The sequence below is a fragment of the Crocodylus porosus genome, unplaced genomic scaffold (assembly GCF_001723895.1).
Source record: "Crocodylus porosus isolate Cpor-Errol unplaced genomic scaffold, CroPor_comp1, whole genome shotgun sequence".
Classification (NCBI taxonomy): domain Eukaryota; kingdom Metazoa; phylum Chordata; order Crocodylia; family Crocodylidae; genus Crocodylus; species Crocodylus porosus.
In genome coordinates, this window is record NW_017728949.1 from 11,024,212 (window position 1) to 11,041,532 (window position 17,321).

The window sequence follows — 17,321 nt, forward strand, 5'->3', positions numbered from 1 at the left end:
ACCCCAGCTCCCACTACATTAAAAAAAGCTCACTGGGTGCTGCTGGGCAGGGGGCTATCCCTGCTGCCCCCCACTGCATGGGGGGAGTTCTGCACAATCACCCCGATGCCCCCCTTCTCCCCCATCTCCACCATGGGAGCCCTGCCTGGGCCAGCTCCAGCCCTTTAAGGAAAAAAAAGCCAAGAAAAGCCCCAGGGCAGTGTGGATCACCCCCGCCAGCAAGAGTGGTAAGTCTGGGGGGTTTTTTCATTTTTTTTTTCTTTAAGGGCCAGAGCAGGTCTGGGCAGGGCACCCATGGGGGGGTGCTGGGGGAGCAGTGGAGGGGGGGCTACTTCAGAGCCCCCCATGCTGTGTGGAGTAGTGGGGGGCAGCAGGGATCGCCCCCCAACCAGGAGCACCTGCTGAGCCGGGGCTTTATTTTTTAACAAGTGCCAGGAGCTAGGGCAGGTGGGGCAGCCATTGCCAAGCTGGAAGAGGGGCAGGGGATGGGCCTGCCTGATTTGGAGCAGCTGAATCTCCGAATCAGATTTGGCCAAATCAAATCAGGACAGTGATTTGAATCACCAAATCGAATCACTGTCCCCCGAATTGGCCAAATCCAAATCCAAAGTGAATACTAGCCGCTTCGCACAGGCTTAGTTACTTCCCAATTGAGACTGGTCAAGTAGTCATAAGAGCCAGTAAAGGATGTCTATATGGCACAATACAGTAGGTTCATTCACAGTTAGCTCTGGTACTAGAAAAGCTATTAATGTGGCACTCAGCCCAGACTAATTACCCCTGGGCAATGTCTGGACTGCCTTCTAGCATGGCACACTGTCATGTTAACACAGCTATACTGCAACTAGAACCTTAGTTGACTTGCTCCATGATACCTTGGATATTTCTGTACCATACTGCACTGTGCTGTGTACATGTATCCTGAGTGGCTAAGGGGAACAACAGGAAGTAGGTTGATGCCTGTGACAATTTGCAGCAGAGTTAGAGGAAGAGGTGTAAAAGGGATTCTCTGGGCCTCTGCTGTCTGCTTTGGCCATGAGAATAGCTTTGTTTTGTGTTAGAATAATGAACTAAGCACAAGGAAAAGGATGTGATCTAGCCTCTGACTGAGGTCAGCTCCATATCCCAGGCTGAAAAAAATGGCCAACATTTTTTTACTTGTGCATTAATGCCATACTTTTGCAAGCAACTCAACTCCACCAACCCCCTTTGTCATGCCACATGTTATAACTCCACCAGGAAACTGACTAGAAAAAAACCCTCAAATTACCAATGACTTCAGTTATGAGGCAGAATGTTTCAATTTAGCTGTAAAGATGTTGAACTGAGTTTTAAAAATGGATTGTAACATTAAAACAGTAATAAAAAAGAAAGTCTGATAACACAAAGGGACAAAACATTTCTTGCCAAATGCACCACAGAGCACAAAGGGAACAGTTTCCAATTTCCAATAATGTCAATTTTGGCCAAATTCTAATCAAAAGTAACTCATCAGTTATACTGAAGATCATGGGATATACTAGTCCATTAGATTTTTTCTCATCACACATTAAAGAACTAAAAGAAGAAACTACCTGCCAATGCCCAGATTATCTTATTTTATATTACCAAATAAATCACATTTCAGCTAAGTGCAGACATTTGAGGTGGTTAGGAAGAGGTTACATAGGATTCAAAATAACTACCTGATGTAACTTAGTTCACCCCAGTGTGGATCTTACACTCAGACTCAGTTTCAGTGAGCGGAAATGAATCTAAACCCGAACTAGGTTAAACTGGGGCATGGAACTTCTGTACAGTTACCTGAACAGTCCTGGGGCTGAGAAAGCCCAGATGCCAGCCCAGGCACAGAGTTACACTTTTCACACTCCCCTGCCTGGCAATGATCTATTTTGATCACCCCCTGCCCCCAATCCCCTACTACTCCCCCATGGACCAGTTACCTCCCCCTATACCCCAACCTGCATGCCACTCCAGGTGTAACTGCTTTTTATCAGTGTTCACTGCTGCTGGGAGCTGAGCAAGTAAATCCCACTGGGGAGAGGAGTGGAAGAGATGGGGGTGTAAGTTTTCTGGAGGGATTGGGAGGCTAAAAATAGCCCTTGGTCACCCCCAAACCCCACCTAGACCCATCCTGATCCCAGAAAACCCTTTTGGACCCCAACATTCCCCTGCCAGATTCCACCTGTTCCGCCCCACCATTCCCACGCATATGCCACTTACATCCCTGATCCCAGAAATTGCTCTTGCAGATACCATCTGTGCCTGCATCCCCCCCCAGACTCCCAAACCCTGCCACAAGCCTGCTTGCCTCTGCCCTCCCCACAATGCCCCTGCTGACCCTTTCCCCCCAAACCTGACTTACCTTAGATTGGGTGGCCATTTTGAACCCAATCTAATCTCCCCTAGCCTACCCTTCTCCCTGCTCCCCCTACAAAAGCCTGCACTTATCTATGGGGAGCTAGGAATACAGAGACAAAGGAACTGCCATACAGGAGACCTGTAGTCCATGACTATACTTCAGTAGTAACTTGCTGACATTGATTGGTTCCAGAGGTTTTGGAAGAAGGTGCAATATACGATAACCTAGATAAAAGAAAAGCTCCACACTGACTTCCGTTAACTAGAAGTTGGCTTATGCTTTGAAGCATGAGGCCTTTTATCTATTTTGAAATACTTGTGTATTATTAAACTTTACTATAACAAGCTAGACATTACTGTGAGCTACATAAAAGCCTTCTTTTGAATCTTGTCAAACTCTTAACCTCAATGACACTCTGTGACAATGACTTCCATACTTCATTTTATTTTCATTTTATCAGCATTAAATTTGGTTTCCTCTTGATTTTATTGAATGTCCCCTCCCTGCTGTATTAAGAAAACGTGAACAGAAGTGCTCAATTTACCTCATCTGTACCATTCATTATTCTGTATTTCTCCACTAATTTAACAGGTCTTTTAAGAACAGTAGTTCCTCAACTCTAGGTATAACCAGTTACCCCTTTTGAACAATTACAAGCACTGTTTGCAGCAGTAGACTTCCCTTCTTTATGAAATTGCAGTAGGGCAGATTGTAGTCCCAACCAGGCCCCCTAGACGCTGCTGATCACAAAGAGCAGTAAAGCATGGATAAACGCACAATGTGGAAACTGAAGTTGATGCTTAGGTGACTGTCTCATAAATACCATTAAGTTGTTATGGAGAGGTGGTAAGCTTGCAGTATGCACAGGAAAACAAACCATTGTAAGGTCTTCCAGATTGTGTTGAACAGTATCTCATGTAGGAAGAAAAGGGAGTAAAAGTAAAGTCATGGTAAATGTGATGAAAAGCCTGAAAGACATATCAGTGTCTTTAAGTTTAGGCATCTCAATGCCAAAAGAGAAAGTTAGTGAAATATGATTACATTATGGTTCATTCTTTCCTTCCTCACAACTGGACTTGGATAAGAATCTAGGTATTTAGATTCTTAGAATCTACGGCATATTCAATCTATCCATTCCATTTCAAAGCACTAAGGTAGCCTCAAAAGATAATGTAATATTTGGTCAATGCATACAAGTAAGTAGATAAACCCTTCAAGTTTTTTACATTCTCTATCATTTCAAGGGACTCCATCACTATAAGCTGTTCAGAATGTGTGAATTCTCAGAACTCTTTCAACTAGTACAGTAAATGTATAAAGGAGAAAACTGTACTGACAATGGGCATTTTCTGTGGAGGATTTTCATATAGTGCTCCAGAACTAAATGTAAGAAAAGAGAACAAATGATTACAAAGATCATTTAAAAAAGATGTCACAAATGAATTTAGAACTACCTGTGTCTAGATAAAATCTATGGACAAATCAGAAAGGTGTGAACTGTCATCCTTCTTTTCTAGGCATTTGATTCTGAGCTCTAAGGACAACCATTTGAATTTCAACATTTTTAATGTTTCTACCCTTGAGCACAGTCTAAAAGAAGAGGGATGACCATGTTAGGAAGATCTACTGTGAGTGAGGTACTGTTTTCATGAGCAGGTGGTTAGAGATTGGCTTGTGGGTGGAAAGCATCACTAATTTTGTTTTCCCTCAACTCATCCCCTAGCTGTTGTATTAACACTAAACAAAACCAATACACATATACCTTATCAGGACTTGTAGGCAATGGTTTCCTTAGACTAATGCAAGTCTAATGCAAGTAATGGAACCATGTGTGTCGCACGAAACTTAAGTTTCTACCCAAAATGTGCTAATTTTAACCTAATGTACAATTAAAACTCAACCACTTTCTCACTGCTGGTCCAATTGTTTCTGGCCCTGTGCTGATGTATTAGTAATTATGAAAGGGGATGGAAAGTTTGACTGTCTGAGCGATGCTCAAGTGCAGTAGGGGTCTAATCCTGCTGCCAGTGTTAGGCTGTTCACAATGGACAGGCTTTTCACATGGGTCTGCAGCCCCCAAAACTATAGTTCTTCTAAGAATTATCAACCTTATCTTGTTGGGGGAGGGCAGGGATGAGGAGATAGAAAACGTATGTTGCACCATATAAAATAGTAATGGAGTATTCCCCCAAATAATTATATCTCCTCAAAAGTATCAAGTTCTCCTACAGCAGTCAAACCAAACTTCAACAACAATGTAAGCTGCAGCTTAAAATCACAAGCTACAACTTAACGTTGGCAATGCTTACTATGATATATCTTCTGCTACAGTTAACAAGGACCCCCACATGTTGTGATAAACTAGATAAAAATGCTAAATCTTGGTCAAAGCTTCAAAAAGAAATTGCAGATAAATAAACTGTAGAACAATGATTTTACTTATGAACTCCTAAGGATCAATTTTATCTTCTCCTGTTAGAGATGTGCACAAGATTTCATTTTGGTCAGAGATTTCTTGCAGCAAAAGCCAGAGTATCTTTTTACTTGTAAGTAAGTGAGCATGCGTACACATTTTCTCTTGCCACATACAAGCATTATGTTTCTAGCAGGAGAATTGCACCTCTCCCAATTCTGCTCCCAGAACAAAAACGGCTACCTCCAGTGTGAGGACTCCCTGGTGTGAGGAATGGTCAAGGAGGACCCAGGAATGGGAGACCTAAAGCAGCCACTGCACACTATGCTTTATCCAGACTAGAATCAGCCTGGTCTCAGGAAGGCGCAAGAAACAGGGGAGAAGGAATGGTTGCAGGCTGCATACCTGTACTGCTCCCTCTCCTAAAATCATGTTTAGCAATACAAATTTTCTATTGCCAGGAATGAATGCTTGTACATGACCTAAAGGTGGCTATTCCAGTGTTGCCATCTTCTGCAATTTCATTGCAACTATGTGACAGTTGTGGATTTTTTGTTGTTGTTAAATAAAGCTCATAGATCTGCAGTTACATGATTACACCAGAATTTCAGCTTTTATACCAAAAAAGTAAGCATTTGGCCCAGAAGATGGGGGGGAGGGGAAAAAAACCCCTAAAAATGTGACCCAAATGTGTGCTCCAAGCTCAAACTCCAGATAGCAACAAAAACCACATAATAAAATATCATGATTAGTACGCCAATGTCAAATTATTTGAATGCTTGGGATTGACAGTAGTCTAACTCAGTAACTTTCATGTTGTTTTCTGCTTTGATTTAATCATTTCTAAATTTTTCCCCATCACTCCCAATTCTCAGAGTCTAATTTTCCCCTTTGATCTTTTGACTGTATTTATGAATTAACATAACCTATACCTACATGCTAAAAATAATAAAAATGCGTATCTCAAGCTTACCCACAAACTTCTGTGGGGTGGAGCTTTTACGCTTTCCCATGTTGCTTGTCAGCTTCTCTATAACAGCAGGTCTCTCAAAAGGCACCAGAGAAATATTGTTGTCCATCACAGGCTCTTGTTCCTTACAATCTTCCATAGGAGGTACTATATAAAACCAAAAAGTTATGTCAGACAAGTCTGTCTACACTTAATATATGGTGCTAACCATTTTTGAGGCCTGTTGCAAATGGCTGCGAGTAAAAATACCAGTATACAAGGTGAAGGAACTCAATCAACACTGAAACAATGTTCAAGCAGTTAGAGCCATTTTATCAAAAACAGCCTCCAATTCCAAGTCTCTGTTTGTGGGTGCCAATCTAAATTCTTAGTTAGGGCCTCATTTTCAAATATTTTGAGCACATGTAACTCCAAATTATGTTTATCTAAGGGGTCTCTGGATTCACAGCACTTAAAAAAATCATTATATAGGTTAGATTCTGGATTGCCCTACACCTGGTATTGTCAATTGACACAAAAGCAAAGGGAGTGTGAAATGCTATACTTTTGACCTGGTACCAATTTATATTCCCATTTGCGCTCGTATCAGTGATTAAAATAAGGTTCAGGGCAACAGAAATTCAGGCTTCATGTTCTACATCCAAAATAGAGACTCCCAGAATTAAGAGGCATCTCAAAAGATGGACTTTCTAAATGCATGTGAGATTGCTGATTTTCTACATAAACTGCATTCAGAATATAGGATTAACATCTCATGGAATTTCCCTGTTCCGATCAATGACATAAAACAGGGGTTCACAAATATTTTTTAAGGTCTTAAACACCAAAGGCGCATCAAGATTGCCTTATGGACATCTCTCCGCCATTTGAGATTAGCAGACAACGTCCCTTGTGATAGCTGCAAGAACTACTTCAATGAAGAATATTAAAGAATACTTATGTATTTTCTCTTGTAGCAATAAAGAGAATTCATTGCACCTCCCCTCCTTTTCCTTATTTCATACTCTACCTCCCATCCATCCCGATTATTTCAGCTAGAAAGTAGGAACAGGAGCCAAATGCATGTGAATTCCATTGACTACAAGCTAACACAGTCTACCCGCTAACAAACTGCATGGGCATTTTTACATGTGCTCCTGACAGTGTGCCAGGTACTTTTAATTAGCAAGCCATACTAATTAAAAGCGCCCACATGTCATGTGTATCAGTGATGCAGTGCATCCCTGAACTGAGAAAATGGTGGCAGTGAGTTTTGTGAACTAAAGCACATCAAGCATGTTTTATTTCAAAGTGCACCGCCACCATTTTTTGTGTGGAGACGTGCTGCATCACTGAAATACACAACGTAAGAGGCTGCCAGACTGTGTCAATTTACGTGCTTGTCTGTAAGTGCCCAATGTACCTAGCTGACAAAACTCACTACTGTTCACCTACTAGAAACTGATTATCACCAGTTGAGGATCTGGCTCAGGAGTTTCTGAATCATTCAGATGTATTACAGTAGGTTTCACAAGAGCTAGAGGAATTTGTATCTGACAAAAAGTGATTCAAGTTGTTTCAACTCTTCCATAGCACTGATTCTAATAAATATAGTCTAAATGTCCCTAATTCATCCCCAGAAAGTAGCATTTTTTGAGCAGGTTCAACTGTCTGTGTCACTGTGCTACCTTGGCAATAGTAGCTCTAGAATTTATAGTGCAGAATTTTTTTTTGGCAGGTTTCTGGAATTTTTGGCCAAACAGGTTTCTGGAATGGCACAGCAAATGACTGCTTTAAACTTATATGACCTGGAGGCCCATTCCATGCTCTTGTTCTATAGGCAAAATTCACACTTAAGACAATGGGAGCTCTGCCAAATATAGGTGAGTGGGACTGGAACCTAAAATGTAAATCTTATTTCATTCCCATGCACTTACATGGTATTTATGCATCTACATAATTACAGTTTTTGACACTTAGGCAAAGTATGGGATTCTGTGTAACTATACTTTCCTAATGGTTTCCTTCTGTGCATACTTGGTGGGCTGCACTCTGACTATATAGGTGGAATAGAATTGCCCAGGCCCATGCATAATACTGAATAAATCCCGAAACTTTGGTCACAGAAAAACCACAACACAGGGAGAAGCCACTCCGCTGGTCCCCTCCCCCCCCTAACCCAACACACATGCACAGGCATCTGTCCAAGGAATAGGGAATCCAGATTTGAATTTGCATTTCTGTAAAGTATTCTAGCCACCATTCCAGAGGCTAATAATCAATGCCAAAAGTTCTTTTCAGCCCTCCGCTTGAAGTTGGCCGAGTGGGCACCCAGGAGTAAAGATATATGGAGACAGAAGGAGAAGATATTAACGCTATTTATCCATGGTAACCAATGAATACAAAATACAAGGTACAGCGGACCGCTTCAAGAGGAATGCTGGCAAATGCTCTGTTGTCTAACCCACAGCTTAGTTGTAAGAGCACTGTGCTTAGAGCAAAGATGCAGGTTTAAACCCCATTGGGGCCTAGAACCTGGACAAGCATCCTAAACAGTGGGCTACTGAGCAGCTGCCACTCTTGTCAGGCAGAGGATTCCCATTCTGCAACAAGTAGAAACAGGATCCAAACTGTACAGAAGTGTTAAGAAGTGCTGCTATGTTGCTACATAAATGCATACATATGTAAAGGAGAAACATGATTTAGCTAAAGTCTATACTGGCACGCTACAGATATCAGTGTTTTAAAACAAAATAATGACTCCCCAGTTATTAAACATATGGCTATTTGCTAGCACGGTACACATGAAAAATAGAAGTCTAGTCTTTGCCTTCTAGTAAAGAAGAACAAATAACAGGCAATTACAAAACAAAATATCTGTTCAGGTGAAGTTACCAATTCAAATATTCAAAGCAGGAAAACATGACAATTTATTCATCTGATTCCCTTTGTGCTTCTGCTGCTACAGAAAGCTGCTTTGAGTCTTAGAAAACAGCATATGCTATAAAATAATTTACTCTGCTGCTCTTTTATTTCTACAGGATACTCCCACTGAGAAACACAATAGTTTCTCATTTACAAGTGTATCCTGCTGGCACCAGTGAAAATAAATGGAAGAGAAAAAGCATAAATACAAAATGAAACCTAGTGTTTTAAGAAACGTGATGTGTGCTACGCAAGTGACCGAATTAATATCCAGAGCAGGCTAAGAGGCCAGGGATACTATATGCAGGCTAGAATAAGGAAGACTATTTGGATAGCTTGTTAGGCTTACTCATTTACTGAAAACTTAAAGGGGAAATTTTTTAAAGGCATAGGGCAACTAGCAGCGTCTTACATAAATAAGGATTTAATTTTGACTACAATGTGGAATATCACTATCAATTGACCAAATTCTTTCACATATTTGAAACTGATATTAAAATAAGATTGCCCTATATTCAGCATTAGGGCTCAACTCAATATGCTAATTTAGCAACAAGGCCACTCTCCATTAAACTGGGGTGGAGGTGAGCAACTCATGGCAATGGCACGGACAGTTAGTGTGTGTGGCATGCAAGCCCTAGGTGCTAGAATGGAGGCAGGAGTGAGAAGTGTGAGGGGTCACCACCAACATCCAGGTTAACCATTCCCCTGGGGCCCTACAGCCAAATTCAGGGCCTTGAGCTGAGCCCCTCTCCCCCAAGCCACCATTCCAGCAAACTCTATCCAGTATGCCCCTGACGGATAGAGAGAGAACACCACTCAGGGGGTTGGCAAAGATTAACTTGTGGCACGTGCCTGCCAAAAACGTTGATCACCACTGTATTAGGGCAAGAGACTTTTGCCAATGCGGTAGAGTTCCAAACAGAGACGTTATCATGTGCATCTCATTTCAATATTTATATTACTGTGAAGCTAAGTTACCATAACACATTTTGTTATGCAGATTTCAGGGGGGAGAGGGAATCTACATATGTTAAACCACATACAAATCAAGATTAGACTGGTTAGATGATGCCTGTATGGAAACTTTAAAACCTTAGCTAAACATCTTGTATTCAAAAAGTCAAAGCAAGACCTTTTTTCACCCCCTGCCCTGACAACTTCAAAGCATACAGCACATACCTTAAGAAAATCTGACAGGTGGGTAATCAGAAACCCATCTCCTGCATGATGAATAACACAAGTCATCTTTTGCTTTGGTTATGATTTTAAGAAAAATCAGTCAATAGCTTAAGTCAGGGATGTCCAGCTTCAAAGTGGGTGAGGGCGGTGTTCCGCAGAGATGCACTAGAGAAAGCCACTGGCATGGAGACACATCTCAGCGTATGTGGTCAGATGCCCCCTACTGTATGGTCACTCCTCTCCCCAACAGTGTACGTGGTGCTCACCTCAGCTCCCCCAGCACCATGGATTGTACCATCCTGTCCCCCGGGGTAGGAGCAGGAAGCAAAAGCCAGGGGACAGGAGGAGCCCAGAGAACCTGGCTGTAGCAGCAGCCAGAGTGATAGGGGGAATGATGTCTGGACAAGAGATGGGGGAAGGGAGAGCTGGGGCTGCACATTAACTGCTCATGGGCCACATATGGCCCACAGGTCACCAACTGGACAGCCCTGACTTCAGTCAATGTAATTCAAAGTTAAAAGAAAACCAACTCTACAAATTAACTAAACAATATTAATTCTATATAATAGGCAAACAAAAAGTTATCACGTGTTCACAACTGAGGCCCATATTTAGAAAAGTACCTCTGTTTTATAATTAATGCATGTATGCATCATAAAGCACATGCTTAAAAGCATCTTTCTGATTATGGATGAACTTAAGCAAAAGTTTAGCCGCTTTCCTGGACTGGAGCCTAAGCAAAGATGCTTGGTTACCTCTGATAACTTCCATAGAGGATTTTAAAAGTAACACTAAAAGCTCTTGTTAGCCCAGCCTCAGCCCAGTCTTTCGCTGGGCCTCTGAGTTTCCAGTGTTCCATTCTCCATCCACAAAGCATCAGACTGGATAACAAAAGATTGGACTCAGAACACTTGTTGGTACTTACTATTTTCAACTGTATTAATCATGCCTGTTTAATAAGATTTTCTGCATAATTTAAGTAACCAAGAAATGTGTATAACCAAAGTGACTGCGTCTCTGAGGACAGACAACTGACACTGGGTCAAATCCCCAGCTGGTATAAAATCAGCCTTCCTCCAGTTACAAAGCCACCTTTTGCCTATGTCTTTTTTTCAGGTTGCAATACTGATATTAAGGAATGGTAGGAAAATAAGTTCATAGATCTCTGGTGGGAAATGTTCATTGGGATTAGCATTTAAACCACAAATACATAGGAATAAAATCATAAATATGCTGCTTATACTACACTGAGTCAGCTTTTAGGGTGTTCGGAGCCCAAGGCTGGACTAGTCTTAAAATGAAAGTATTCCTGATGCATTTATTTTAAGTGCTTCTCTTTCTTTTCAGTGCACCCTTTTTCCAATTTCTCCTGAACATTAAAAATTATTTATGATTACCACTATTGGCATCCAGTGTGGGTAGCTCTCATATCCACCTATGGCTATGACCCATTAATCCTATTAAACCTGAAATTCCCTGACCACTCGCCAATGAGAAGGGCAAGTGTGACTAAGAATAGTACTTGATGGCATTAAGACAATCACAACCCTCTTTCTGCAAGTAGCCTTTGCAAACGAGCAAATTGCTTTGCTGAGCAAGCACTATGGTCTACAACCACAAGATGAGGCAGCTCCAGAATGGATCATGGAAGGGACTGGGTGCGAAAAATTCCTGCCCTTTAACCCATGCTTTGACATGAACTTCCTTTGGGGCTTTTGTCAGGTGATCTATCTGTAAAACAGAGATAATTGTACTTGTGGGCCTCACAGGGCTGTTGTGAGAATGCACGAGTAAATGTTTGTAATGTGCTATAAATGGACCAAATTGAGCAGAACGCATAAACAACACTCCAGGGGCTGCCCCCAGCTTGTTAGAATAATTCACTCTTGAAAAAAAAACAAAAACCCTTAATCACTGGCAATATTGCATGGGACTGAGTACAACCAGCTGGGTGCTTACAGTGAGATACTGGTTAAGACCAAAAAAATCCCCACCCCAACATTTTCACAACACCATTTCCATTTGGCTGAGTTAATTTTGGCACTGCCCCAAAGAATCTGCCTACAGATTTTTTCAATAAATCCCAAGCCAACCCTGCACAGTGGTTTGAAGATCATAGGAAGATGTCCTATTACTATGGTTTACAGACCTATGTAAACATGCGATAGTCCATTGATAATATAAGCTGCCATTCTAAGAAGTAGACTTTATGTAGTCTCAATTAGTAATTCCCTGAAAGCTCTTAGTAAATAAATAGTTATGAAACGATGCAGCAAAAAAATCTAGCGTGCTACTGAGCTATCCAAATGCATATCTGAAATGGCAATGCAATTAAATGATAACAATATTAATCCTCAAAAATATCTTTCACATCATAATAAGGGAGAGAAGCAAATGTGTGGGGGTTCTTTCCATTAATTCATTTCTCACAGATGGACTTTTACCCCCTTATGGTGACTGTGTCAATCTGTTTCAAGGGGAAGACTCAGTCATTCATGAATCCTTCCTCTGTCTACTAAAATCAGTTATTTTATATTCAGTATCTTTTTGTTTTAGCTTCTCATTTGATATTTTTGAAAATTATTCCTCAGAAACTTAAGTAATTTTAAAAACTATATTGTATGACAAAACTGACCAATAGAAAGTTGCATATTACCAAGAAGAAAGAAAAAAAGGTTGTTTCCTCTTTTTCTATTTCTTTCATTTTTCTGCAGGATCTCTTTTGAAACATTTGGTAATGGTATGATTAAAGAAAAAGGAAAAATTGTCACTTTTGATGTTTTTTATAAGCAAAACTGAAAAAGATAATATAATTTGAAAAATAAAAATGTTTCATTACAATTTAAAAATAACAGAAATTGGTTTATAAAGATTTAAATTAATACTGTCTTATGATTTGGCATTTTGAATATTTTCATATTTATAACAAGAGAGAAAATTATATTCCTATGACTTGATATATCATGCTTTTTGCATTTCAGTAGCATAATTTTTTAAATTTTTTTTTTTTTATGTATTTATTTATTTTAGGTACAGTAGATTTTTAAATAAAATATAATTTGAAATTCCTGGCATTTAATATCCTCTTCTGCAAATCCCTTTATTCCACATGAAAAGCATCAATACTCTTTTTCAATGTACTATTTACAGCAGTCGTGACTATTATATAAAAATACATACATGCATCTTACACATATGATAAATATAACATGTTTGCATGCATGTATATGCATCACATTCAATCTTGAACAATTATGCAAATTCCTGTAGAGTATAACACTGTTACTGTGAATGTTATTAAATGTTAATTTTCATAATGATCAGTCATTATGATAAAAGGCAGAAATAGGAGAGTTTTTTTCTGCCTAGCCTAGTCAATTTTTCATAGTTTTTCCTGGCTGAATTTTATTTTTAAGCTCATATATACATATATTTATACATGCACACATATATATTATACCCACATTAAGCATATATATCAAGCATAAAATACACCCAAAAAAGTTATTATTACACATGCATGCTTATCCAAAAAAACCCGAAAAATTCTGGCCCCACTGAAGTTAATGAAGCTTTGCTGCTAACTTCAAAGGGATTAGGATTTCATGGAAGATTTTTTTCCCTTTCTTGTAGATATCTGTGCCAGAAAGAAGGTGGTTAATGTAAAGCTAAAATAATATGTATATATAAAGGAAACAAGTGGAAAACATACTCCAAAGCACTAGAGATTCCTAAGCATCATTTCCACCCACCATGGTGACTCATGACCTGCCCAGCAGCCTCCATACTGACATTCTGCAGATAGTTGTGGCAGCGTTCCTTGTGCTCCTCCAATGAACTGCGCTGCTTATAGCTCCGGCCACAGTAGTTACACTTGTGAGGCTTACCCACTGTGGAAAGAATAAAGCTCTGGGTTAAATCATTATCTGCACAAATCACTATCAAAATTTCATCTGCTATAAGCAGCTAAAGAGATGGAAAGACACTTGCAAAGGTTATTCATGTCCCAAACCTCTTTCTCTTGCCCCATTTTCCCACCCCACACCCACCTCCTCCCACCTACTGTGTGCTTCACCCTATCTGTTATTCACACTATACTGAAGTATCATCAGACATACAAAAAGGCTGACTTGTTAGCAAAGGCAATAAATAGACTACACCCATGGGGAAAATAAACCAACCAGTTGAATCACATCCAACCTATGACTGTGTCACCAAGTCTGGTGGGAAACTTCTGAGCGATTTTGCCCATATTGTCAGCATTTGCCCTCACATACATGCGCTGCTCTGCTGGCCTAATTCAACCTAAAACTGTGGGGGATTTATTTACATGATAGGGCTGAGTTTTCTTTTGGTTTTACAGTGTTGTAAAAAACACTAAGTTGTGAATTTAAAGAAGAACAAAAGCAAGTGGGTCTTTGGTTCCATTTTTGTAGTATGTCAGAAATGAGCAGTCACCAGCAGTATAGATACGTTGGGATAGTTAAATGAAGACATAATTCCTATTATTTTTAGTTGCACTCAAGAGCAATATGAACTGGAAAAGCTCTTTAATCATATGCAAAACCTGGCACCACATCCTACTGAAGTGTATCCCTTTCACATTATGCTATTAAGAAGCCACAAGAATGGCTTAAACTATAGCCAGAAAGCTAGTCAATGATATAACATTTTTAAATATAATTTGCTTGTAGAACATGACCGTTTATCCTCTAATAACAAAAATATTATTAACTGAGTACTGTAGGTCTAGTAAACTGCTACAAGCAAAGATTTTTAAAAGGTGCCTGGAGGATTACGAAGTTCAATTCTCAAATGCCCCGTGCGGTTATGAAAATCATAGATACAATGTTTAGGTCCTAAACAAAAAGCTAAAAATATGCTCTGTGGGATATGATACAGGTTTCCAATACACTTTCCCTAATATAAGAGGTCTTTGGGCCCCAATCTTTTACCCATCAGTTACCAAATGAATTACAGGATATGATAATTGTAGTCAAAATTCATTACCATGTAATGACTGTTAGGTGTCCTTTGTGAAATACAACAGTGATCTTATTCCAGGTCTTATTAATCAGTGATCCACATCATAAAAACTGCATACAAAGTGACCTTTGGATATATGCTAGCATCCCACTGTACCCATTCAAGCTTGGGGTCCTTCAAAACTGGCACCTATAGTTATAGGCCACACAACTAAAAAAAACAAGCACATGACCTAAAGGAAGTCAGATATAAGCCTTCCTGCCACTAGGGCAGAAATAGCAGACTGACGTGGTCAGAGGTCATAGTAGGAGTGGCTGTTAAGTGCTCAGCAAGCACTCACAAAAGGAAAAGCATCTCCCCTCCCTACTAACGTACTGGTTAGTACTATGACTGGTCAAAAAATCACCCGCAAATTTTTTTTTTCCAGATGTTATGTTTCACTTATGTTTCAATATAATGATGATTTTTGCAGAAATTCTGTGCTTTCCCCTGAAGTTTGTGATTCGTCACTTTTTAACAGAATATCATTTTTTTTCCACAGAAAATATTTTGACCATGTTTTGTTAACTTCCAATCATTTGATTTTATTTCCCCTTGATTTCAAACTTTTGTTTGGGAGTAAAATCTGCATCAAACAAAGGGCCTTACCTTAGACTGAATAGGTGTTTGGCTATTTAGTACACCTTCCATGGCTGGAGAGTTTCCCCACCAGCTTATACTAACACCATAACTGACACTTGTTTTAATCATCTCAGTGAAGACCACAGATTTAAGGCCTAATCTCAAACCTAATAAAGCCAGTGGAACTCTTCATATTAAAGTACAATCCAATTAAGTCAGACCACAAATATCAAACACTAAATTGGCTCTTTCATCCCTGGAAATGGTTTTCTTAGAGTACCCTGGTAGCATAGTGGGAAAGTTTCTATTACCACAGTTCATACTGTATTGTTGTGCAGACGGAAGACTTCAGTTTACACTACTCCGATACTCATTCATTAGAGCTAAATTAATTTGGCTTCTAAAGGAAATGTACTCAAGGCAAAGGGATTAATACAAATTATTTGACATGGCAGTGAACCAGGTCTTCAAATTACCTCTACCAGGCAATCAAACAAGTTAAAATGAACTGAAAGATAAGACAAATGTTTTAAACTATTCAAGGAGCTGGGTATCTATTATTAATTTAATGTTAGTGCTTAATACATACAAATATTTTTATTCCCATTTCAAGACTGCAATAATAACAGTGTTAAGTAAGACTGCTTTGGAGTTCCAAAATCCCATAATAGTGACCATTTCCCACAATATTTAGGGACAATATGGCTGAGATTTTTCCAAAGGTGCTTAAGTGGTGATGCCCATATCTCACTGCATTTCATGAATGACAAAAGCTAAAATGCTAAAGACAGAAGGCATGTATAGGAACGACTTCTGCATGAAATTCAGTGGGATTTGAGAAACATAAGCCCCTCAGGCACCAGACACTACACTATTCACACTTTTCCCTGTGGGGAAAGGATAAGAGAACAAACAACATGTGACAGGTATTAGGCATGTTGCTTAATGCAAGACTGGAAAATACTTCGATACTATGGTGGTGAACAAGGAATATGAACCTATATAGAATGGAAAATAATTGAACTCCTTTGGGTTCTTTTGAAAATCTTAGCCCCAGGCTCCTTCTATGCTACCAATAGTCACATCAGTGTTTTGTAACTGCATACATAAACAAAGTTATAGGTCTTGTCTACTCTATAAAATAAAATCTTTCTGTGTGGTAAAATAAGGATGCACCATATATAAAGCATTAGGAATTAATTTGCTTAATCCACACATTAATTCACTTTGTTCCACCTCACCATGAATGGCAATTTTTGCCCAAGAGAGTTTTAGACTGAGCTGGCTGGGATAGTCAGGCTCACAGAGGTGAAATGGAGAAACATACAGATCTACCACTTGTTTACATAAAGCCTAATGTATCCGTGGTCCTTTCTGGGCTTGACCATACACTGTAAATGTGAAGGTAACAACATCGATAGGCTTATGCAAATTGAGTGCCCTTTCTTTATTTTTTTCATTTAAAGATTTGTTAAAAAAAAAAAAAAAAAAAAAAAAAAAAGGCCATGGTAAATGACATTAACATAGAACATTTAATTTTTAGTTTAGGATAATTAGGTTGTCACCATTTATGGTAAACATTTAGAAAAAACAGCATGTGTCATTCATATTTTCACATACAACAGTCACAGTATAGTCGATACAATAAGGTTTAGGGAACCTTATACATTTTCTCCAGTAAGGATGGAGCAGGGTAATGGGTCAAATGCCCCATGTCCATCACAATGAAAGATAGAACTTCAACCACTTCAGAAAAAGGGTTTTTTTTAATGTCAGATGGGGCAGACATTTCAGCTCAAATTCATACAGATGAATAGGTAGCATAAAAACCCACAGCAAAGTCTGTCTCAAATACAAAATATTATGACTTTCCTAGTATAAAA

General features: G+C 39.4%; 1 protein-coding gene across 6 annotated transcripts in view; it reads right to left on the reverse strand.

Annotated features, from left to right (window-relative positions):
- The window catches only part of IKZF2 (IKAROS family zinc finger 2), a 126,712-nt gene that overhangs the window by 5,945 nt on the left and 103,446 nt on the right, over positions 1–17,321 (reverse strand). For 5 of the 6 annotated variants that reach the window (XM_019554634.1, XM_019554631.1, XM_019554629.1 and 2 more), the window contains 2 exons: positions 13,584–13,721; positions 5,749–5,892 (listed from right to left, as the gene is read on the reverse strand). In XM_019554634.1, coding sequence (XP_019410179.1) covers positions 5,749–5,892; positions 13,584–13,721 — 282 coding nt within the window. The remainder of the gene's footprint in view (positions 1–5,748; positions 5,893–13,583; positions 13,722–17,321) is intronic. The other variant, XM_019554633.1, reaches the window with a different exon arrangement.